Source organism: Pelobates fuscus, chromosome 4 (genome assembly GCF_036172605.1).
Source record: "Pelobates fuscus isolate aPelFus1 chromosome 4, aPelFus1.pri, whole genome shotgun sequence".
In the NCBI taxonomy this organism is placed as follows: domain Eukaryota; kingdom Metazoa; phylum Chordata; class Amphibia; order Anura; family Pelobatidae; genus Pelobates; species Pelobates fuscus.
The window spans coordinates 342,291,624-342,318,423 of NC_086320.1; the positions used below are offsets into that span (position 1 = coordinate 342,291,624).

Consider the following 26,800-nt stretch of genomic DNA (forward strand, 5'->3'; position numbering starts at 1 on the left):
ATTCTGTAACATTACATCTTTCAGCGCACAGATACATAATCTGCCATTATGACAACATTAATGCAGTTGGTGGTTGAAATTTTTACTAGAAAGATCTAAGGAAAATGTTAAAAGCAGGAAAGTATATTTAGTGTACTGCCAAAGATCATGGTCCAGATCTCTAGAGATGTTTGTATTTCTGATGTCAACATATTATTTGGTGCTCTACCGTGACGGCAATTTTCTAAATGTTCTGCTCATGTAATGTATTTTTAATCTGCGCTACATTGCATCTAATAAATAAAAAACAGTTGGATCATGTCCCGTCGCCTGTAAATCGTTGTGCTACGATGTATCGTGTTTGAACACTCACTGACATTATCCGCTCTTACAATAGATAACAGAAATATCCGGATAAATGGAACCAAAGAGCCTATTGAGTTTAAGTCAAAACAATGGTTTGGAGCGACGGTCAGGTCCCATAAGGAAAAAGTTGTGGTAAGCATTATCTTCAAATATATATTTAGGATTTCCGAATAAGCACATATGTTTACAGTTTTTTTTCTTCATTGTTTTCATTTAGTACATATGTATTTTCTGACAATCTGGGGGTTTATTTACTAAGCAATGGATTGTAACCAGGTTTAACAGTTCAGGCCATGGCAGCTTAGCTGTTAAAATAAAGGATTTAGAACCTTTTCAGTCCTCAGCTATTATGGCCTAAATGTTGCTACCAGAATCAGTTCACTAAAGGTCACTATGTAGGGTTATAACAATAGAAGATTTATTTTTATCTCATTAGTGATAACAGAGAAATTGGGACATTAGGTTCCAAAGGGTCATTTACAGGCTTGATCTGAATAATAACTTCTGTGTATAACTTGATCTGATAATTCCCTCAGACATTGTATCAAAAAGGGATAATCACTAATGGGAAGGTAAACTTGGTGCAAGCTGTGTACAGATCCACTGGATTAAGTCACACATTGGAAGTTGAATCCTTGGGCAAATTTTCCTGGTATAGAAATTCATTGGTCCGTAAAGGTAAATTGTCAGCATCATAGCCACTACTTATCATTGCAGTGGCTATGGTGCCTTGAGTCCTCTGACAATGTACCACTGTCGGCAGCCTGTCTTCTCTCTCCTTCTTGGACTACTGCTTACACATTAGCTCAAACAGAAATGGATGGTAATTGGCAGCTTCAGCTGAGGGTTCTAAGCCTATCAGTGCTTCCCATTATGGACCCTCATTCATTTGAGCATTGATTGACACTGAACAATGGGATGAAGCCAGGGGACTCCAGGCATCATGACCACTTCAATGAGATTAAATGGTTATGGTGCCTAGAGGTAAGTTTTGGTTACATAGTAGGAAAGTGGTAGTGAAGTATTATCTCTACACAAATTCTAGCACTGTTCATGTGTAATCTCTGTACTTTTTATTGCATAGGCATGTGCTCCCTTATACCACTGGAGAAGTGCAAAGGCTGATAAAGAAAAAGATCCCATTGGAACGTGTTATGTCGCCATTCAAAATTTCAGCGCATATGCCGAATATTCTCCCTGCCGTGGACGTAAGTTCATTTGTTGTTTAGAAAATGATTTTTGTTAACTGTGCCTATGGTTATAATTGGATTTACCATATTACCGATGAAATAAAAATCAAGATGCATATATGTAAATCGGTCAATTTTATTAACACAAACAAAAAGAGGAGTGAAGTTTTAAACTTCAGCTTGGTACTTTCGTAGGTTTACCATATTCCTATTTTCCTTCTCCACATTATTTGTTTTCCTCTATCTGAGTGCCTGTTGATTTATTTTTCATTTTTGCATTCTCAAGTGTCCTTGTCGTAAAAAAAAAAAGTATTCTGTTTATACAGCTTTGTTTTATGTGCAATATTGTGAGATAATGTTCAATTTAATAATTAAAAAGAAATGTGACAACCACATGTTCGGTTAATTTTATACTCTGTATTTATAACCTTTGTTACAAATACACAACAACTTAAAAATTTCCCACATCCATCAAAGGCATGCAGAAATTAATTTCCCACATCCAGAATGCCTAGTCGGGGTAGAAATCCACACACATTTTTGTAGAGTTGGATTTTTCCATGAAAGAAGTGAACATCTCCAGCACAACTACAAAAATGGCTGCACAGTGCAAAGGAAATTTACTTCCATGCTTAAAGGGATACCATAGTCACCAAAACAACTTTAGGTTAATGAAATGGTTTTGGTGTATTGATCTTGCCCCTGCAGTCTCACTGTTTAGTTTCTTGCCATTTAGGAGTTACATCAGTTTTTGTATACAGACCTAGTCACACCTCCCTCCATGTGACTTGCACAGCCTTCCTAAACACTTCCTGTGAAGAGAGATTTAATGTTTAAACTTCCTTTGTAGCACATTCTGTTTAACTGAAATTTTCTTATCTCCTGCTCTGTTAATATCCTTCTACACCCTGCAGGAGCTTCATGTTAAATCAGGCACATTATCTATTTTAAAAATGTGTCTTTCAGGGCTGTAGACAGCACTTGGCAATCAGCTCTGAAATATACCTTCTTTAAACGCAATCCAATTTGGCAGACCTAGAAGGAGGGTGACTGAGTCTCTTCCTCAAACAAAAGCCAGTTATAGATAAAGGTTTATAACAGTAGCAATATAAAAAGTATTTCTTTTTCTTTTGTAGACAATCCTGATCCTGCCGGTCAAGGTGTCTGTCAATCAGGATTCAGTTTGGACTTTTACAAGGTAATCTTATTCGTATATAGGATGATATTTACAAAGCTAAGCACCTTGTCAACATTACTGTACGTGGTTTCTGCTGCGACCGCCTTACATCTAAGGTGTGAGTTGTTTGAATTTCTTATTCACATTCTTGTTAAAGTCTTGTAATTACTGAATCTTAACGGTTAATATCAATTAGGGGTTTGTTAACTAAACACTTCATTGTAGTGAATAAATAATTGAATTGGCAAATTTAAACTAAAATAGCCAAGCTGTATTCTCTGATTATATTTGATTCATTCACTACAATATTGTGTCTAGTGAATGAACCTGTATGAGCAACTTTTTGTCCGTCACCACCTACAGGTAACTTTACTGGAAAGGAGAGCTGCAATAGATCATTGTCAACATTGAGTTGACCAGACCAGCTATAAGCTGCTTGCTTTGTTCAGCAACAAATATTTCCATGCCCTCATTGGTCACTGTTGCCCACTGCTGTGTGAATTACATGTGTCAATGCAGTATTCAATGATGGATAAGTCCTAATTTGTTATCACACCTTGACCAGGGCTAAAGTGCTTCTGAAATCATTTTTTAAAAGAAACTCTGCATGCTAAATGTGTTAATAATGCATTGTTTTGTTCATCCACGAATGTAAAGGGTTAATGCTAGAATAATTGTTACAGTCTCCAGAGCCCAACATTCTGTCACGTTCCTGCGGCATTCTGGGGATTATAATAAATAAACTGCTATTCCCAAGGTTACAGATGGAGCATGCAATGTATCTCGTTATTTGGTGCATATAGAGGAATCTGAGTGTTTATAGTCTTTATAGTAAACGAATTTAAACCACATCGAAAGTACATGTTCTTGAATCCAAAGTGAAAAATTATGACAAAAACCTTTTGTAAAAAAAATAAACAAACTGACAAACTCATGGCATTTGTTAAGTAAAGAAGAAAAAACATTACATTTGTAATAACAGGCGGAAAGCTCCCTAATATTTCTGCCAGTATTGTAAAAAGTTTCCTAATAGTGGCTTGTGACAGTGAAATCTCTCAGCTGCTTCCATTTTCGACGCATTTTGGAAATCTCCAACTAATTAACTTGGGATTTACAGTGTGAGTGTAACATTCAAACTTTTTATCTTTAGTTTATTAATCACAACTGTCCGGTGACAGTTTGTTCTTTACAAACGTTGTGTAATGTATACAATGTATATATCGAACGCTTACTGCAAGCTGTATCTCTGTTCTGCCATTACATGTTGCATTAAGTTTTTCTACAATTAAACATTAAACACTATAGTCACCTAAATTACTTTAGCTTAATAAAGCAGTTTTAGTGTATAGATCATTCCCCTGCAATTTCACTGCTCAATTCACTGTCATTTAGGAGTTAAATCACTTTGTTTCTGTTTATGCAGCCCTAGCCACACCTCCCCTGGCTATGATTGACAGAGCCTGCATGAAAAAAAAACTGGTTTCACTTTCAAACAGATGTAATTTACCTTAAATAATTGTATCTCAATCTCTAAATTGAACTTTAATCACATACAGGAGGCTCTTGCAGGGTCTAGCGAGCTATTAACATAGCAGGGGATAAGAAAATCTTAATTAAACAGAACTTGCAATAAAGAAAGCCTAAATAGGGCTCTCTTTACAGGAAGTGTTTATGGAAGGCTGTGCAAGTCACATGCAGGGAGGTGTGACCAGGCTTAATAAACAAAGGGATTTAACTCCTAAATGGCAGAGGATTGAGCAGTGAGGCTGCAGGGGCATGTTCTATACACCAAAACTGCTTCATTAAGCTAAAGTTGTTCAGGTGACTATAGTGTCCCTTTAACATGTATAGCTTGGAGGAAATACGAGACGGGGGGATATGATAGAAACATTTAAATACTTAAAGGGAATCAGCACAGTAAAGGAGGAGACTATATTTAAAAGAAGAAAAACTACCACAACAAGAGGACATAGTCTTAAATTAGAGGGGCAAAGGTTTAAAAATAATATCAGGAAGTATTACTTTACTGAGAGGGTAGTGGATGCATGGAATAGCCTTCCAGCTGAAGTGGTAGAGGTTAACACAGTAAAGGAGTTTAAGCATGCGTGGGATAGGCATAAGGCTATCCTAGACTTAAGATAAGACCAGGGACTAATGAAAGTATTTAGAAAATTGGGGAGACCAGATGGGCCGAATGGTTCTTATCTGCCCTCACATTCTATGTTTCTATGTTTTGAAAATTCCTATCAGCTTCAGTTAGTGACAGATTCACTAAACACCAATTTTTTCTTGTGATATTACAACCAACATGCATATGTTTTAAAAAATCCTAGCTAGGCTGTAAAGGAGATTTTAAACATTTTTAGTATCTTAACAAGTTGGCTGATAACAGCTGACACTGTGAGCATGTGCTAAACTCTAAAAACTATTTGCATTTAAGTAAGGTTTAAAGAGTATCTATGATGGTTAAACAATTAATTATTATATTCCTGTATTTAAGCTACAATACAGTACTGCAACATTCCTAAATGCAGTCCCCACTGTGGGCCGCTTGTACTCCTGACGGCATTCAAACTGCAATTGTGCAGAGTATAGGCTCAGCGTTTGTATATGTTTTGCCTGTTTTCTCCTCTTTTTAGGCTAATGGTGTAATTATGTCTATAAGGGTCTAGGATTGGCAGTGTGTGGTCTGTAAAGCAGATAGGGGTACTTTGCAGAGCAGAAAAGGAGATGAAAGTTTATTTTCACGGAACAGAAGGCAGAGAACAGAAAAGGAATTGAGAGCTCTCTGTTATAGTTTATTGTACCATTAGAATAATAATCTCAGGGACTTCGTTTAGGAGTTGTAGACAGCTCACACATGTAAAGTATTAATTGGCTTCATTCTTCTGTCTAGAATGGGGACATAGCTTTGGGAGGACCCGGGAGTTTTTACTGGCAAGGTAAGACTAACAATGTACATCGGACCAGCTCAACAGAAATGTTTTATCATTTGAGGATGGAAATGTGTATCTGATAATCCAATTTTTTTAGGCTGTTTTTAGGATGCTATTGATCAACAAATGCAGTGGTGTATTATAAGTTAAACATTGAAGCTCTCTTTTCAAGCTTATGAGACAAGGAAATATTAAGGAAATAATTGTCTATAAAGATATTAGGTACCTGCTATATGCTCCTGCTTATTTGTACCCAGCACAGTCATGATATATGGGTAAGTATGCATTAATTAAAGGGACACTATAGTTACCATAACAACTAGAGTTGTAGTTTTTTTGGTGAGCGTAGTCCGCCCTGCAGGCTTTTTGCTGTAAACAATGCCTTTCCAGGGAAAAGGCAGTGTTTACATTACAGCCTAGGAACACCTCCAGTGGTCATTCCTCAGACGGCCACTAGAGGTGCTTCCTGGGTCAGTGCTGCACAGTGTTTGATTCAATGCTTCTCTATGAGCAGATTCTGATTGGCAGGGCAGTGTTTGCCTGCATCTCTCACCCCATCTCCTTTGCTAAGATAATCAGAATTGACAATGTTAGTGGGAAAGCATTGTGATTGGCTGAGATCATCAATTCTGATTATGTCAGCCAAGGAGGTGGGCCATGGGCGGAGCCAACACCAGCAGACCCGCGCGACTCTGGAAATGAGGTGAGTTTTAAACTTATTTAAGGAGGAACCAGGTGGGCTATAGTGTTTTTAACGCTATAGGGTCAGGAATACACGTTTGTGTTCCTGATCCTATAGTGTTCCTTTAACATTAAAACATTATCAGCTAAAAATAACTTACCTGGGAGATACAACTGAAAAAGGTGCTTCCTAATAGTTTTATACCCCTGCATTATCAAGTTCTTTTTTTTCGTTACCGTTAGAGTTTTGGAAAAGAAACAGACAGACAGATGCATAGAGAGATAACATAGATCTGTTAGTTAGTTTTTTTGTAGATTTGTAAACTTGTTTGGGCACTGTCCTCTTCACATGCTGTTCTAGTATATCAGTCATGTTTTGTTAGAATTTCGTGTTTGTCTTGTTTATCTTTTGTACAAATGAATTGTCGATGCCACATGAATAAATATAATTGTAATTGTTTGAGCAGAGTCCGTAATAATTTATTTCCTGCTAACAATTATAATTGTTCCTTATTTGCTGTTAAATCCCCACATTCAAATTCTAAAGCCCTGCATAATATGTTAACGCTATATAAATGCCAATAATGATAATAGAAGGACAGACAGACACAGAATAAAAATCATGGATCTTTAAATCTGACTTGATGCATTCAGTTTAAACTTTGTATCATCTCAAGACCTGCAGGTTAACAAAAACAGCTTAGTCTACTTGGACTCAACAAGCAAAAAGCCTCTATAGACTGCGTGTACTAAACTGCATGTAACTTATCTCATAGGTTAAAACAAGGGTTCTAAAGAACAACATAGGAAATTATTTAAACTCTGTTCATCTAGCTAAACTTTTGTACATTTTACCCAGTATTTGGCTCAATGTTTGGATTAATCTCTTGAGGAAAATTCAGTTTTTGGCAGAATCATAGAAATATGGATTTAATGTTTCCCTAGAGAAATATTAAAACACATTGAGTTTGCAGTTTAGCTCATGCCTACACGCACAGCACAATCAAATGGAGTGCTTAACGCTTTATAGCATTTCAGGATTTGGCAAATACAAAGAGGATAGAACATCTATTAAAAGCCAGTTGAGTTTTTATATTAAGTGATTGAAAAGACCTGACTAAAATACTTTGACCAAAATGAGTACCAGGGTTGTATCTGTTTGTTGAAAGAGTTTGCATAGGTGCACGTAATAGAGACTGTATTCGTCCAAGAGGCACGATGATTTAAAGGTAGCACGTGGGCTGAAGCTCTGAAATTGTTGGAAGAAAGTAAATGTGATAAAAGTTGAGGATATGGAGGTAGGGTGGAACATGAAAATTCTTTGCAGTGTTTTAGGTATGTTCAACCAACTCAGATAACTGAGCTTTGCTGATTCCGTTTTTGAAGCTGCTTCACGATCACTTGATAGAAGTCCTAATTGACTTAAATAGACACTTAGGTCAGGAATTAGCTCATCTCTTTCTACTCCATCAACCTAAAATGACGAGGGTCTCAAGACCGGCTAGTCTTCCAAAAGAGTCACAAAAAAGATTGTGTTCCATATGAGACTCAGCACAATTTAGTCAATACCTTATTGTTCTACTTGTGAAGAATCATCATGTTGGCATTCTTCATTAACCCCTTCATAATAAATAAGTGCAAGGGTTGTCATTACAATGTAATTACATCTAACCCCTTGTCCTGGCGGCGTTAATAAATCCGGCCACCTTTATCACAATATTCCCGTTTGTATCCTCCCGTTGCTCATTATGCAATAAATGCTGCAACCTTCTTTCTTTTAACTAACCTGACACCCTTGTTGACTCAACATTGTTCTATAACAATGTATAACAAATACTGCTTCCAGGACAGCCTTCTTCACCACTCTTTCCTATTCAGCTCTTCCACTCGTCAAAGACCTTTCTCAAATAATGTTTACCTCCATAAAAAAACATTTACAACCTGCCTCCAATATATTGCTTCTTTTATTCATAATTATTCTTCAACTATGCTCCTCTACTCTTCTTGGGATATATATCGTAATCTGTTATGTATCCTGGAGCAATTAACGAATCTTGTCACCAGGTTTCCTTTGCCGACAACCCATCTGTCCAATGAAATGATAAAGTAATGATGTTTTATTATATACCTGGTATATAATTTTTCTCCAAATTTAGGACAAATTTTCACGGCCAGCATTGCGGAAATAATTCGAGGATATTCCTTTAGGAACATTATCAGGAATTTGGTGGGAGAAAAGCAAACCAGAATGGCCCCATCTGAATATGATGATAGCTATCTAGGTAAGACCAAAAATGTATTGTAACACTGACAATAACACTTTTGAAATGTTACAAATAATGTTCAACCTGTGATCATGCAATCATGCTTGGAACTAATAAGGATAATTAATACTATAGTTGGTGGGAATAGGCAAGGACAGATGGGGCAAATTTAGAATTGATCAAAGCCAGGAGGAGAATTTGTAAAACAGGTAGTTAAAATTTAGTCACCCATACAATTCATTCAAATTGCATCCACAAATTAAAATTTTGCTTTACTAGTAATGAAAGTTTCCTAATTTTTCCACGGGAATAGTGAATCAATACAATTCATGTAACACAATAATTCTACTTTAGAAATTTAAAACTCTACCCAAGTGAATATAAAAGGGTGTTGTATTTTTTTGGGGGTGCAAACCTTCACAATTAATCCTTCATTGCATTCAAATAAATATTCTAAGCCGAACCCAGTGGCAAATAAAATTCATGGGATGTGAATGTCTAGTAGTCCATACAAACTCAGGCCAATGAATTACAGAATTTGTAACCTATATTAGTGCAGTCATTACAATAAGGCTTTATAAAAACAGGATGTTGTTCATTTAGAAATTGCTTTCCTAGTCTTTGGTTCAAATCATGCCAAGATGGTTTATTTTTATACATGAAAAACATTTGACTTCCTGAGTAACCTTTAAGGTACAAGTTAGCAAATATTTATCAGATATAACAAAACTATAATATTTGTTGTTTTTTTTGTTTAGTTTGTGAAATTATTATAGATTAAAAAAATGTATCTAAACTACACTTTTACGTGGCAAACTTTGTGAATACAGTACAATCTGATTCATGATTTGTGTTGAATTTATTGAAAATTGAGGCCAAAAATCAGCTCATTAGCTTATCAAGTTTTTATAGCAGAGTATAATTGGAGTTTCAGTCCACTATAGATGCAGACGTAGTTCTTGACTTTATTAGCTATCTTGATCTACACAGTGAATCATCATGGGGGCAGCCATTTTTATTGTAGCCCTTGTAGTGATGTCTGTAGCCTTTTCGTGTGACATTCAATAAAATAGTTATAACTTGCAGTATATATATTATTTAATATATTGTGGCCTTCTGGCTTTTTTTTGCTTTTTTTTTTTTGCGAATAAACTTCTGATTAGCAAACGTTCTGATTCCACGTTTATATGTGTTGGGTTTTTCATTCCAGAAATAGTTCCAGAACTGAGTACCAGAAACTCTTTTAAAAATCACTCTGGAGAACAATTGCACATATTCCTTTTTTTTCCCCTTAGGATTTTTAATTGACTACCCACTGTAATAAAATGAATTGCAAAACTTTCATTAGAATATCCAAGATGGAAAACAAAACCCAATGGTCCGTACAAAACCCAATGGTCCGTACGACTTTTTAATGGCTAGGGCTAGGACCAGCGCAGGAGCCGTATGATATATTGGGCAAGTCTGAGATATTGGTGCAATTTCTCTGTATCAGTTTGTGCCAAAATCCTAAGGCAGTAATGCATTGTCTTCCTATATTTTAAATAGTTTTTTTTTTCAAATATATATATATATATATATATATATATATATATATATATATATATATATATAATTATTATTTTTTTTTGTGGGTAAAGATTAGTAATACGTTATATATTTTTTTAAATCTAATTATTTTTTATTACTGAGCTCCGTCAATGATTGTTCCATGTTTAAAGCTCTAATTATACTATGGACATGTATTCGAGAACCCAAACATAATCGTATGTACCACTAGTCTAATCTATCACTTCCCTGACGCCAACTATCCTTGATGGGATATGCTATAAAAAAGCACTTCCTCCTTTCACGTGTGCATTTCTTTGAGTCATTGATTAGACATTGTCTATATTATTTTTATCGTTTTCCTGTCCAGGATACTCAGTTGCTGTTGGAGAGTTCACAGACGATTCGGTACAAGGTAATATACTAACTCCAAACCACAAATCTGCGTGCATTAAAATTCCTGTAATAGCATCTTTTAAAGCATTTATCCGCAAGAGTAATGTCTCTTGTTAACGATGAATAGATTAAATATTAAAATCTAGGAGGATTAAGGGAGTAAGGAGGAAGGCATTCATCATTGTCATGTGTCACGTGTCAAGTTATTTAGAAGATGTTCAGTACCTTTGGGAGAATATGGTAAAGGAAATACAGATCTGACTAATGTCATTGGATACAATATACCAAACGAAAATAACATCTGAATTGATTCTAATATTAGAATTCTCTTTCACTGCTGTAACTTACATTGTGTTATCATGGCAGGTGGGTTGAATTATGTCTATCACACAGCCGCTGTTCTAACGTACGTAATGCGTATTGTTAATATTTTTAATTAATATTAAGCATAGTGACTTATGCTTCTAAATTTTACCACTATTTATTTTGAAAATAATTTTATGATTTCAGCAGAGCTCTTTAGAATGCTTTTTCATTAAACTGGAACTGTTAAGTATTGGTAGAGAATTAAAAATTGTAGTGCTAAATAGAAAAATTGAGAATATTTGCCATCTCAGCATTTGTTTCTGTTAGGGTGATTGGGCTAAAATTGAGCAATTTTCTTGTCAATTATCGAGAATTCACAGTTTAGTGAACTGACTGTACAATGTTGTAGACAGCTAGTGCCAATAAGAAAGATATTACACAAGGTCAGGGGCAGAAGTGATGTTGAGTCTATTTAAAACTCTCTTGATATCTTAATTAAGTGGCAATCTTGATTTGATACATACACTCTTTTATGGAAAGTGTTGATAAGTCTTTCTATCTTTGAACATTTATACATCTTCCCTCTACTCCACAGTAAAAGTTATGAAATCATGAGTGTATGACACCTAAACTACAGTGTATGTCTTGCTAACGTTTATTCATACTGTCATCTTGTTGTAAGAACTTTTTCATTTATAAGAAGGTAATTAAAATAGAATAGCATACGTCCCAAGTGTCCCTATTTAGGAGGGGCAATCCCTATTTTGGCCCCAAATCCCTCTGTTCCTATTTTCTATCCTAGTGTCCTTTCTAGGAGCTCTGTATTGTTGGTGTGTCTGAGTGTATAACAGAAGTCCACAGTAATAATACTCACAGTAATGTGTCTTTATACTACAATAAATGTGTTTAGAAATCAGTTTGTGTAAATACGATACACTGTTCTTGTTATAATAAACATTTTAGTTGCAAAAATTGTCATTATTCCCACTCGCACCCCTAAAACTGCCCTTCTTTGACCATTTGAAGTGTTGGAAGGTATGCAGTAGTAACGCACACATGTAAACAAATGCTCTATTAGTAAGTGAATTTCAGAAGGCATCTTATGTTAATGCAGATTTTAGCAATGTATTCCCCAGTTAGCCTTGCATTTGATATATATTTTAAAATGCCTGTCTTCAGCAATTCATGCAGACAGAGTTCTCTATCTTTAGACTGTAAGCTCACGGGCTAATTAGCAAAGTTCTCTGTATAAAAGATATTCAGGGGCTATATCCTCTCTCACGGCCAGAGCCCTCTTTACATTTTGTATTGGTCTGTTTATATTGTACTGTCTGTCTTTTTCCCAAGTGTACAGCGCTACAGACTATGTTGGTGCTTCATGGATGCCAGTAATAAATAAATATTAGTGCAATCATTGTGCGCAACCAAGTAGCTTAGTGCAGCATAAAATTGAAAAGCAGCACATGCAAAACACTGCAGACATGCTCATAGCATAACATGAACCAGCTGCATCAGGACCTGTCTGTATGCAAGACTCCTGCAAAGTAGATGAAAGGATTCAGTGCCTCCATTTCCACAGTATAACAAGCTGTTGCTGATGGGAGGTCACATTGATTGAATGTGTTTTGGAAACAAACTTCCTGTAACCTTTTAAGAACTAGGAGGGTGTGACAATCTGGCCTTTAGGCGCTCACATGTCTATTCCAGACAAACTTTTTTTTTGTTTTTTTTCTGCTGATGTGATTCAAACTAATAAATGAAGTAATTATTTAAATAGAAAGAATTCCAGTACACTCTCTATTAGGGAGAGTAGTAAGGGGTAAGGGGACAGTTATAACAGTAGCAAGAAAAACCCTATCTTTTATTAGAAACTAGTAAAGGGAAATGGGCCAGACATAGCTCAACATTACGTTATAATCAAATTGCATCCGAGGGAGCAAAGGTGGGGGAACCAAGAAAATTAGATGTAAAAAATAATTACCACCGTATAGTGCCCACCGCTAATCTGGTCATCGCCCCAAATTAATCCTGGGGTACATAAAAACAGGAAAGGGGACGAATACACACAGTAGACGTTACTTTGAGTTTTATTGCTGTGGAACTCTGTGATACACTTATACACATAATATACATTGAAGCAAGTTTTTTTGCTGCAAAGCTCTGTTGATGCATTCATATACCCAGCACTTTAGTGTGAGTTTTATTGCTGTGGAGCCTGGTGATACGCTCAAGCACATAGTATACATTAATATCAGTTTTATTTCTGTGGAATTTCTGTTGACGCACTCCTACATTACTGGGAGGTTTATTGCTGCGGATCTCCATGTTAAACATGATACACACTGGACATTATTGTGAGTTTTATTCCTGTGGAACTCTGTGAAGCATTCATACACACAGTGTACGTTTCTGTGAGGTTTATTGCTGTGGAGCTGTGAGTGAGATGTGAGTTTTATATTCCTGTGATGTTGTTCCCAATAACATTTCACATTACTAGGAAGCTCTGTATATACATGTAAACACTGCACAGTACTGTTTTTTCGAATGTTCAGTTCTGTGATATATACACTGCAGGTATATACATATGTTATATTCTGTCGACCATTTGTGCTGTCCTGTGATATCCCGCCCTCCATAGCAAGTTATTTTGACACTCCTGGTATAAGAGAATGAGTAGTTGGCTAATGTTCATTACTTATTCATTCCTTTACACAATCAGAGTTATTCGCTATTGTGAGAATTATTGGAACTACAAAGTATATGTTTAAAGTGAATTTCAAAATTTTAGACCAAAAAAGCAAAAATTAAAGCATAGTTGACTTAAATTTTTTTCCAATGTAGCTGTTTTGCCTTAAATTTAAAAATCTCTATGAATTCACAATTCCCACGTTAGTAAATTGTGAATTTAGTATGATTTGTTATGGATTAACAACTAAAACAGTTTTTCCACACTAATTAATTGGTAATAATGCTAGTTAATAATTGTGTGTGCCCCTGGTTAATTAGTGAAGCTGATGCCAACTCGACATAGTACCATAGGACCCCATACCATAAGATATTGGGTGGCTGGCTGTAATGAATGTATTCAATGTAACTTTCTATTATTTGTTAAAAATATTTTACTGGATTTATTGTGTTTCCTTACAGAACTAGTGGCAGGAGTCCCCAGAGGTGCACAGAATTTTGGATACGTATGTGATTACTTTTTAAACTAAACCTAATCTTCTATGAGTCTTGAATAATAACACACTTTTGCTATTCTAGCAAAATATGTATTTAAGCATCAATATCCATAAGTAAAGATCCACCTACAGGTTGGACCAGGGCTACTCACCATCTCAGGACAGTTACCATAATGCCACCTAAATGTCACTACCATTATCATATAAACATGGTAGTGATGTTCTGCTTTGAACATTACCAGAAAATATTAATTTAAATAAAAGATTTCAGTATAAGGATAGTGTTATAAAAGGTGATTGATTATGTATCAATAAGTGAAGTTAATAGAAGTTAAAGTGCTATCACTTCAAATATATTATATGTTAATAATTGCTAGTTATATTAATAATATAGTGCCATGAAATAAAAGCCATTAATGAAATAATGGGCAATTATATTCTCAATTACATTCCCAATTATATCTTATTAAAAAAAAATAAAAAAAAATCAACATGAGTAAGATACTGGTAAAACATATGATGGATAACATCTTAAAGGAACACTATAGGATCAGAAATACAAATGTGTATTCCTGACCCAATAGTGTTAACAACACTATTCAATTTTACAGCCCCCCTTGCCTCCCTTAAATAAGTAGAAAACTCCGTTTTTTTCCACCACAGTGCGGATCTGCTGGTGCTGGCCCCGCCCCTTTGGCTGAGATCACCAGGATTGATAATCTCAGCCAATCCAATGCTTCCCCATAGGAAAGCATTTAACGGCTATTGCGCGTGCCTGGTAAAACACTGCGCCAATCAGCACCTGACTCAGGTAGAACCTCGAGTGGCCTTCTCAGTGACTGCCACTGGAGGTGTCTCTAGGCTGTAATGGACTGACTATACTCACCAGAACAACTACATTAAGCTGTAGTTGTTTAGGTGACTATAGTGTCCCTTTAATAGGCAACGCCATTATGAAGGTGATACTGATATAAAGAAGATGTTGTTTTTGGTATATGGTTGTTTATACGTTAACATAATACACATGTAGTCATCTTCATTGGCGGCCATCTTTATTTCTGCTTCCAGGTGTCCATTATTAGCTCTTCAGATATGACCTTCATTCAGAACTTCACAGGTGACCAGGTAATGTAACAAATTAGCAAAACTCTTTAAAGAACCAATATTTTTAAATCTGTTTTGATAAATGCTATGACATTATTAAAAATGATGGTCCCTCAACTAGCATTTGGTTGATAACAGCATCATTGTAATAGTGAAATGCAAATGTATTCACCAAACCAGGAACTATGGGGAATCGATTAGGGAATGAGAAGATTTAGGCTGATCTAACCAAGCTGAAAACCCCCCAAAACGACAGTTAGAAAACTTTTTGAGTTTAATTGTTTTGGTCTATAAATGGCAATTCCCTTGTCAATTCTCACAGGATGATTTGGAGAATGAATGCTGGTAACTTCACATAATTTATAATTTATTTAAGACTAGCTCTCTAATACTTAGTCATATGTCACTTCTGAACTCTGTTAAAGGAGCTCTATAGCATTAAAAAAATCCATACACTACAGTGTTCTCCTTTGTATTTAGTTTCAGCCCCTACCCAAATCTAACTAAGAAAATTGGAAAATGGGAGAAAGGTTTTACTCACCTTTTTTTCTACTGCTGAGATACAGTCCCTGCAACCTCTCGATCTGCCTCCTGAGACATCACATCGTCGGTTCTTATCGTCCAATCCAGTGCTTCACATAGATGATCATTAAGATTGAGAAGCGCATGCGCAGCCAGCATTGTGCTCTTCCAATCAAATGGAGGTTAGCTGTGAGAACTGAGTTTGACTCTGTTCTCACAGCAGTAGTGCCTCTAGTGAGTGTCAAGAAGAGACCCACGATAGGGGTATTTAACCCTGCAGTGTAAGCATTGCTGTCCTATATACTGAATGGCAATGTATTACATTGGAGGGTTAACATTAAAGGACCATTGCACTGAGACCACTGCATTAAGACTAAGGTCTGGATGCCTTCAGTGGTTCTTTAAGTTACTTTGTACATTAAAGGGGAACTCTCAGTACCATAACCACTGCAGATCATTGTAGATAGGCTGGTAACCCAACGTTTTCAGCACTTCTTTGCTGTCCAAAGGCAGATTGATTGATACTTGATAATCAAGTACTAAATTACATTGTCATGTCAGTGCAGAAGACGGGTTGAACTATAGGCGCTGCAGAGAGTCACGTTTTTTTTTGTCAAACAATCTCGAAATAGACAGAGTTATTCATTAAAGTGAGAATTCATTGTGAATTCAAAGTTAATTTCAAATTAGGAACCAAAGCATAGCTGAGCAAGATACATTTTCCAATTCAGCTCTTTTGACCTTAAATTTGAAATCCACTTTGAATTCACATTGAATTCTCACTTTGGTGAATAACTCTGTTAGTACCATAAGCACTACAATGATCTGTATTTATTATGGCACCTATAGTGTCCCTTTACGTTATGTCATACCTGGTATCTGTAGCTATCAAAAAGGAGGAAATTTTCACATTTTAAAATAAGTATATTTTTCTCTAAATTCACCTTTTTCTCAGTTATAATGAAGCTGTCTCATAGTTTATAGTAATACTGAAGGGATAGCAATGCTACAAAGCAATGATAGCAACTTATGGATATGCTGCTGTTTGGCGGGGAACTGGTCAGCTCAAAATATTTTGTCATGCGTCTTTAGTTAATTATAAGAATGAGATCCAGGGACTTTTTTTTACAGAGAAGTCCGTAGTGAAGGTTAGTTGTGTGGTCTGAGAAAGGTAGGAGGAAAATATGTTTTAATTTAAAGAAAAATTGTGTTTTAACTTTAATTTAGCTTTAGGCAAATTGAACTGTTTCCCCTGCAATGCATTTTAATGGCATGTCACTCAACACCAATAACAAAAGGCATATACATGCCCAAATTAAACGTATCAATCTTTGATTGGTTAGGTAAATATAACTACAGTCAATTCCGTCTCAGGAAAGCTGTTTACAAGTCACAGTTCATCTCGTTTCATTATAATAACAGTGCCAGGATGGGCCGAACCTGCACGGTGCATGTGGTTTGATTCAGGTCTCTGAAAATGGCCTTGAAAGTAACATTTTGTCTACAGTATCCTCTGTCTTTTAAATTATTAAGCATCTTTCAGTCAGCCATAATTCATTCATTCTTTCAGTCAGCCATAATATGTATGATAGATAGGATATTTTGGGATTCTGTAAGTGTCTAACCACTTAGAATGATAGAAAATACAACAGTCGTTTAAAACTCAGGGAAATCGGAGTTTAAATCGAGTGTAAATAATGTGATATCATTCCATGCATGACAAATACAGGTAAACTTACTATACAGCAATTAATTGCAAATAATTGTAACGTTAAGTAACAAATACACTGTAAGTCTCATTATTCTTGTAATGCAACGCTAGTTATCATTATGAAAAACTGAAACTGTAGCTATAACGTACATTATTATAATGATATCTTCACGTGTGCATTTTGAGTATATTTTGGATGCTTCTCTGTTGAATTTGCTCTGCAGGGTTCCCCCTTACATATTTGTTCAACAAAGAACAATATACTAAAATACCATCTTCTCTGGTGTTATTGTCCTATGCCTCTTGTGACGTCGGTGTGTTTTAATGTGTGAATATTGGTTGCAAAGTTTGAGTACACACTGCTAAAACGTTTCAATCTGGCTCTGTTTACAGATGGCTTCTTACTTTGGATATACCGTTGCTGTTTCAGATATAAACAATGACGGGTAGGTTAACACAGGCCCAGAATGTTTGGGCAGCTTTTAATTACCTTCGTGATGTAGTGTTTTTCCAGAATTGTTTTTTGTTTTTTTCACAACTGCAGCTTTACTTTATTTATAGTTAACTTGGAAGTTTGCATATGCATGTAACCCTTTCAGCGATAAGTCTCACAGCTGTTTTCCTGTTGTATTGTGTGTTTGCTCCAATTATTACTTAAACTCAGAGCAGTTTACATTTTAAATCAGGGATACTCACAAAAGTAGACGTGCAGCAGTTGTAGAACTCCAGGGTGTGATCAGAACAACAGACAGAAAATGTATATATATATATATATTTTTTATTATTATATTTTTTTTGGGGGGGGGGGGGGATGTGACCACGATAATGTTTAGTTTAGAAGCAATGTTTCCTTTGTCAGTTAAATGGCAGCCCTGTGAATTGTTTAATGAACTATTTTTAGTAAGCCGCATGCTGTACATATGACGTTATCCTAAAAGAATCAGTTTTCTTTTTAATGCTTTTAGGCTCGGAAAAAAAAAGTTATTTTGGGGTGGGGTGTATGGGGCTCTGAAACAATAGCTAAGTTTGGAATAATTATATCTCCATCTACCAGCAGACAGGTTTTCTTTTTGTCTGAGATTGTAAACCTTCTGAATGTATAATTGCAGGATGTTTCAACTTTAACTCGCTGTACAAGACCACCTTCTTGGCCACCTCGCAGTAATTGTGGATTTCTGTGTTTAGTAACTTCAAGTTAACCCCTCAAAGCAAGGCCAATGATATTCAATGCCATCACCAGAATCTGTACTCAGTTCATAAACACCATATGCCAATACAGAATGTCCTGTTTATTTGCCAAGAGTCGCTACCTTAAAATGAGTGGGCCGTTCTGTTTTAATGCAATGATGGAATTATGTTATCATTGCTCATTAAGAGGTTAATGAATGTCCAAACAGGATGCTCATTTTAATCAGCAGTTTCCCTTTAAATAAATAACAGCACTTTCTGCACCAATCCTTACATGGTGGGAGCTATCTACTACCAATATTTCTAATAGGTAGCGAGCGCTACAACTTTTGTGGGAGTCCAGTTCCAGAAGACCCGATTCGTAGATTTCTTTTTGTGTTTTTTTTTCCCAGCTGTTACTGTGATTAACACAACACAAAGCTTGAGTATTTCTCAGAGTATTTATAGTGCTTTACATGACATTGATGATGATCGCAATCAGAATGGTCTATGTTTGTTACGTTCTGATTAGGAGATTTGTATAAAGAATCCCATCTGGAATTCTGTACGTTTAGGAATCCCTTGGCTAAAAGTAAGTTGCAGGGGAGTTGATAACGGATTTGAAATATTTAGACCACATATAAAAAGCTGTACTTGAGTTTTTCTCAAACTTGGCTTATTTGGTCGTGCTTTGGGAATCTGGTTTTTATCTCATCGCAACTCACTGTTTAGTGCATAGAACCCTAGAATTCACATTGCCTCTGAATACAGCATTCAAATTGTATGATTGGATTCTGGGGTGTATGTATTTATATCTGTAGTAATGTCATTTTAGAAGTAAAAAAGTGGACTTTCCATACAATGCAGCAGCCTCACGTAAATGCAGCTGTGCTGGGCACAGTTTTTGACATTATTGGCAATAGAAAACTCACTGGTCTGGTGGAATAATGGGTTCATCATCTTCTTTAGGAACATCACGTAAAGGCAAACATCAGTGGTGACTCTAATCTCAGAAATACATATGGCGGTGCCAGCTTTGTCAATAAAATCAATAACAACATTTATTCACCTTTTAAGGCATTAAAAAAGTATTCCACTAGGCAGCAGCACTGTGTCCTCCACATAGCAGCCACAGATCTACGCATTTCTTGTAAGATTCAAATCTTGAAAATTCTAGCTCTTTTATAAAAAACATGCAGATCTGTGGCTTCTATATAGAGGAGACCAGTGTTGGTGCCTAGCAGAATATTTGTCCATTTGTGAATGCCTTAAGACAAGGATCAGCAACCTTTGCCTTTGCATGGCATGAAGGCTGTCAGCCCAACAGGGGTCCCAGTGGGACCAATGGCCAATGGGGAAATCAAAGGGGGCAGCATTTTGATCATCCCCTCTTCCCCAGCTTGTCCGAATTTCCTTTAAATTTCTGATAGTACCGATTCAGCGGTTGGCACTTGCATTGGTTATTTCAGACAGTGAGGGAGCCACATTGGGAGGAAGTGATGTTAGTGTGTGTGTTTTATAGTGTGTATTGGTGTCTGCGTGTGTATGTATTTATTTGGAATGCTTACATGTGTGTGTCTAAGTGTCTCTGTCTAGAAGCGTGTGTGAGAAATGTATACATACAGCCACACATGAAGACTCCCAAACACAAATACTACAAACAACCCACACACAAACACTTTTACAGGCAGCCCCCACACATCACCATTGACAATATACATACACATAGAAAACCACAAGCAGCCCTACACACAACACCACACACAAACAATACATACAGACTACACATAAGCAGCACTCCATGAATAGCCCACATACATACATACATAAAACACAGAATACCAGAAACTGATCATGCATAATAACATACACAACCATACAACCCCTCCAAGCAGCCACAGCACACATACATAACAACCCCCAGCATATGCCAACAGACACATTAAATAATTAAACAGACATTAAATAAAATAAAAATAATAAAGGACCGGCACTCCAAGGGTCTTCAAAGTCTTTGTCTTCGCAAAGTGTCGTTAAAAGATTACCTACCCTTAGTTTAAGAGGTGAACAAATATTATTATTGTTTTTTTTTTTTTTTAGAAGTTGGCATTTATATATATATTGTGAAGAATTTGGCTATATATATTTCTAATATTTGAAGTCACCATTGATGTTTGCATTTATGAAAATTTAATTTTTAAAGCATTTTTTAAACAAATTGCTGAGTAAGAAAACTTGTTTAGGGATTGTGTCTCATTGCAATATAATCAGATAGCTGTCTGCAATCAGGTCCCTGTTTGTTATTGTAATGTTAGTACAACACTATAGTGTTAAGTGATGGTCTGTGTTTATTCTTTACTCTGGAAAGTCTTGATGACATACTAGTTGGAGCCCCACTTTACATGGATCGTGAAGTTGAGAGCAGTCCGAAGGAAGTTGGCCAAGTTTACATCTACTTGCAAGAACGTGCTCTGGAATTTAAAGATGCCCAAGTATTGAAAGGCACAGATATTTTTGGACGGTTTGGGAGCGCCATTGCCCATCTAGGCGATCTGAATCAAGATGGATACAATGGTAAATATGTAAAATATTTAACAAAATATTTAAAATATTTTTTTAATTCTATGATCTAAATTATAGGAATTCTATGCTAACATGGTTTTTCACTGATCTGGGAATTTGGGCCAAATTTCCAAACTGTAAAAATTCTCTTATTCAGCTATATTTTCAGTTTGGCAATTTTATTGTTAAAATGTGCTATTTCCTGATTAATAGCCAGTTTTTATTTTGTGTTTCCATTGGCTTTAACTCACCTAACGATAGATCCCACAAGGCACTAGGCAAGTTTCCTGTGAGGTGCCCCCTCTTTATTCTTCACATAGGGATGATGAATGAGAAAAAAGTAAATTCATGGCTCTGGGGCCACCTTCGAACCTCTGGACCTAAGCATCCACCTAGACAGAAGCACATCACCAGGTATGAAAGGAGCCCATCAGGGACCCAGTTCAGAGGGAAAACTGCTGTTACAAAATGGCTTGACCCATTAATGAGGAACAACAAGTCCAGACTACTCCTAGTATTATAACCCCAAAACAGACTGTAAAGGTTATGATGCTTGGGGTAGACCTTTAACATGATAATAACTATCACAATTCCTATATTACAATAGTGCTGGTGTGTTAAATTATCCTGCCTATTCCCAGTTTAGTGATTGAATTCTGTTGTTTTTGTTGCAAAATGTTCCTGTCTCCATTGGGAAAAAAAAATCTGTACTCTAGAAAACCCTTGTGGGCCTAAATATTAATCCATTTCTAAGTATGTTTTTTTTACTGTCAATAAAAACATGAATTGTAGGCCTAAATGACAATTTAAGTAGATGTGGTTCCAAAAAAGAGTATTAACCCACACAGTATCGCCCCACACAGAAGACTGGAGAAAAGTGGCATAGGTCAACATTGGAGTTGAGGTCGGGAACCTACATCAAACCAACTGGCTAAAAAGACCTAATCTATAACAAAGTAATAGGTCAAACATAATTATTCACAGCAGGTTTCACTAGGCAATGTCTGGTACCCAGTTCTAGAGATGTTAAGGTTGACACTTGCAGGAAGTTATATTTTATTGGGCTGACATAGAGGTTACAGCAGGTCTGCTACTGCTTAAAGCTAAAGTTAATATTCCCATACCTTCACAGAATTAAATCTTCTCATCCTATTGTTCCCAGCTTGGGTCCAATTCTGGTGGGGTTTAAGGGTTTCCAGTGGAGGGCTCGTTCTTTTGGAGGTTGATTTGTGAAATTGTGAGGATGATACATTTTGGAAACTCCCTAACAGTGTACAGCTGGAAATTTGAAGTGATCAACTGTGTAACAAGTTTTTATATTGAGAAGAAATTGTTATGTAGCATTTTATTCAGCATATATTCAGCACTTTTCTCATGCAGTGTTTTTGCTAAGAAAGAAAACGGATTAAATACACAAAATAAGTACAATAATTGTGTAGGTTGCTATAGATCAGGCGATTACAAAATATTACTTTCCTGGAAACTCCTCCTCCTCACCCCCCAAAAAAAATCTATTCAAAATTCTGAAGGAAGTGATTTAGACGGTATACATGCCCTGGTTAACGGACGGGCAGCAGGGAGCATTTTACCTATCTCTGAAAATCTCAAACGACCAAAAAAGGGACATAAAGATCAATGGAAACAGATGTTGTGTTTCTCACACTCATGATAATTTGATGGTACAAAAAAAAAATTCAGCCTGGTCTGTCAAGGATTCTAGGTCTTGTGTTTTTTGTCTGTGAGTCTCCACTGTTTTCTTTTAAAAGTCGAAAGGTGAGATCCTCCAGACCTTTTCTCCATCAGAGAAAAGCATTTAGACACATTTTTACATTCACAGTAAAATGCATATATGCAGAGTTTGTATCCACGCATACACGTCACTGTGTCTTATATTGCCATAGAGCAGAGAAAACACTTGACACATATTTGCATAAAACATGTTTTTTTCCATACAAAGTCATATGTATAGTATAGTATGCTAACCACATGGCTCTGATCACAAGAAGCAACAGAAGCAGGAGTCACAAGTGAAGCTAAGAAAGTATCTGTCAGATAGGTCTGACTCAAAGAAATATAATTTGCTGTCTGAGTGATGGGAGTTGTACTTTCATTAACAAAGGATCCTTGGTTGCCTAAGTCTTATATTCATTTTTAGTAAGAAATGGCATTCTCATCAGTGAGCAATGTGACTTTATTTTATTGGCAATGTGACACTGATAATGCTGGAACCCTGGAAAGAGACTTTTGATTTTGTTTCTGGGATTGTCATGTTGTTTACACAGATTAGAATGTGTATTTCTGACATTACAATTTAACGTGGATTTTACAGAGTGTTATGGTACCATTTAACTTTACTGCTCTCCTCTATGGCACATGTTAGCAGTCTTATAAACAAAAGTGTAAATATCAAGAATTGGAGGACCTTCAGTGGTCAACATTTTATATCTAAGAATGTATTTGCACCTCATCATTGGATTTTGTTCTCTGCAAATACAATTGTCGTGTGCGTTGGTGGATTAAAAGCACTACAAACTGTGAGTCTGATCAATAAATGCAGATACCGCTTGTTTATACTTAATCACATAATCACTGTAATAAATCTGCATACTCATGATGCTTCTGTATAATTTACAGTTTAATGACAATATGCAAACAAGAGTCGAACAGTGGGTTTCATTGTCAAATCGCAGAATTAACTGGACCAAAAAAACCAAAAGTGAATAACTGAATAACAGAGGGGGTCTCCTGATGATAAAAGCATCAAAGTGTGACATGTATTCTTTGGGGCTGCTTGGTCAGTCAGTCCATGAAAAAAAAAAAAAAATTCTCAAAAGTGATGGGTGTTAGGGAGGTTAAAATATGAAAGGGAGGAGAGAGAAGAAAGAGTGAGAGGAATTGGGAAATGAATAAAAAAGATAGTAATAATAATTATAATAATGACAGTTATAATGAAAGAGTCCATAGTTTCTACATTTGTTTGAATTCTTTCAGATATTGGCGTTGGCTCACCGTTTGCAGGCGATGATCGAAACGGCAGAGTGTTCATCTACAATGGAAATAAAAATGGGTTAAACAAAAATCCTTCCCAAACCTTACAAGGAGCGTGGGCCTCAGAGTCAATCCCCCCTGGATTTGGCTTCACTCTGAGAGGCGATTCAGACATAGACAAAAACGATTACCCAGGTACTGTATCTATTTATTTCTTCTAATACTGTTTGGGATAGGTAATTCCATCTTTACACAGCCTGGAAAAAGAATTAGTTGTGCAGCGTTCTATGTGGAAACAATGGTTAAACATAAAAAAAGACATTCATCAGTGTTATTCATTAAAAAGGACCTGTTCGTTCTGTGATGATGTCACGATTGAACAGTAACTATACGTTAGCTGCTAGTTATGCTATTTCAGAGAAATAAAATAAGAAAAAATATCTATATTTTTATATTTGCCCCCCAAAAATGAAATGCCATGTTGTCAAGGTACAGTCTTACTTACAATGTAAATCATTGCAATCTGATGACACCGTGTTCGTAAGCCCATAAGCATGTGCAGTAACATGGGGACTTTTCTCAAGTGGGCTTTCTGGCATTATTATGCCAGGACATTATATGAAAGTGGTAAAACCAGTAGTGTGTTCTAAAGTTGCTTCAGTAGTGTTTATTGGGGTGACTGAAGATGGAACACACGGGAGTGACAATGGAATTTAGGAAACTCCTTTTTTCAAAATGTATAGACCAGGCGTACCCAAAAGGTAGATCCCTAGATGTTGTAGAACTACCACTCCCATGATACTTTGCCTGCTTTTAGCATGAAAAAGCATTATGGAAGCTGTAGTTTTAAAATATCTGGGGAAATCTTCTGGTCACCCCTGTAATAGACTATTAATATTTTTTATTCCCCTGAATCCAGCCACGTTATTTCAGCTTATACTAAATATATAACAATTCATTTATAGATAAAAATCTGGTATTTCAAATCCAAGAGTTGAATGTGACATTTTTACTATCTGTCATTGGTGCAAATAGTTTAGTAATGTTATCAATAAAAGACATGATAACTACTGTCGCCAAATGTGTACGTTCTGTATGTATATGTAAGTCCATTGATGTGTCAGTGCGGTTTATACTGCTGAATTGATAAGCTATTACATCATTTTGGACAAGGCTGATAATAGACATTACATTTAATGTGGTTTGTGATATATAGAACTGACATTGGCAGTTTTTCATCTCAGTAGATCCTGTATTTGAATGAGTGAGTCGACTTTCCTCATCCCGCAGGGGACATTTCTTGAGTGCATCTCACTTTGCTAGACCCTGGAGAGCAGCTTTGCCATTAATGGTTAGCTACATTGCGTTGCACGGTGAACTGGATGTTGGAAAAACTCTTATATGGTTATTTACCAAAGTGTGAATTGTCAGGAATTGTCAGAATGTTGTCATGGTGCATTTTTTCCAGTTGGCTAAATAGCCAGGTATAGCCTTAATTTGACTTACCTTGAAATCCATAATTTAACACTTTCACACGGTTTCTTGAGTGCCAAGATCTTCCCCTAAGCTGTGTTTTGAGGCATATTTAAGGAGCCAAGACTTGTAAAGTGAAAGTCAATGTGCCAATTGGTCAACACATATCTTTCTGGAGATCTACAGTTTTAGGATCTAAAATCATTGCAACATTGTAGAAATATGTAGAAGAAGAAGGCTTGTTTCTCACAAGACATTTTTTTGCTACAACCTCCGTAAACAACTTTTGCATGTGCTCCTCTGCGCAGAATTACAAAAAAAGTTAAAAGGGCTAAAGTTTGTTATTAGTAAGCCTTTGATCACAATTTTTAGTGTCACTATGTAAAAAGGCCACTGTATGTTGATTCTTTCATACTGCCAATGATGTTATGACTTCTTTACAAGGGACATGGCTTGTGTAGACTTTGAACATGCAAGCCATAAATTTGAGTTGGCTTGCTGATCGTTTAATTTATGTACAACCAGTATTCTTTGTTCTTATGATTTACAATTGTGTTTAGAATTTATCTGAGGCCAGTTATAAGTAATACTTTGACGAGTGAAAGGCCATTGGTTCGTCTTAGCGTATATTTTTATGTTCCTCTGTGTGAAAGTATGGTCTGTACTTGATTCTGGCAAATGCTCTTTTGTCTATGGTTTTGCTTAATAAAATCAAACTGCAGGTTCAAACATTAAGAATCCTCTCTTTGGGTCGTACAGATGTAGGGGACAAATATTAACCTAGTATTTCATGTTTAAAATCACCTACTTACAGAAATACTCACTAAAATGTGAATTGCCAGGAATTCTAATTGGATTCAAAGAGAATTTCAAGAGATGCTATAATAACCACATTTTGATCTAAAATATGAAAATCACTTTGAATCAATCATACTTCTTGTTTTAGTACATATATTTGGAATGTTGGGGGGAGAGAACAACTATGTCTGAATGGTTGCTGATTAGAGAATGACGAACGGTCAGAGAGGGGCACTTTAATTTCAGTGGTGTGAGTGGGGGTGTGGCTAGGGGCAGAGCTGTTCTGAAAAATTTGTAGGTGACTTACTAATAACAATTTCTAAACTGGAAACCATGTGCATTTATACAGACTGATTTCTAAACACAGTTATTGCAAATTAAAGGCACATTACTGGGAGTATTATTGCTGTGGAGCTAGTATAAATTCAGACACCCTAAGAATAAAATGAT

General features: G+C 36.1%; 1 protein-coding gene across 1 annotated transcript in view; it reads left to right on the top strand.

The window, feature by feature from the left end:
• ITGA8 (integrin subunit alpha 8) overlaps window positions 1–26,800 on the top strand; it is a 130,286-nt gene that overhangs the window by 19,015 nt on the left and 84,471 nt on the right. The window contains exons 3-13 of the mRNA XM_063452474.1: window positions 377–477; window positions 1,430–1,553; window positions 2,672–2,733; window positions 5,609–5,654; window positions 8,486–8,611; window positions 10,512–10,556; window positions 13,991–14,034; window positions 15,094–15,150; window positions 17,756–17,808; window positions 20,898–21,103; window positions 24,083–24,274. Of these exons, the coding sequence (XP_063308544.1) occupies window positions 377–477; window positions 1,430–1,553; window positions 2,672–2,733; window positions 5,609–5,654; window positions 8,486–8,611; window positions 10,512–10,556; window positions 13,991–14,034; window positions 15,094–15,150; window positions 17,756–17,808; window positions 20,898–21,103; window positions 24,083–24,274 (1,056 nt within the window). The remainder of the gene's footprint in view (window positions 1–376; window positions 478–1,429; window positions 1,554–2,671; window positions 2,734–5,608; window positions 5,655–8,485; window positions 8,612–10,511; window positions 10,557–13,990; window positions 14,035–15,093; window positions 15,151–17,755; window positions 17,809–20,897; window positions 21,104–24,082; window positions 24,275–26,800) is intronic.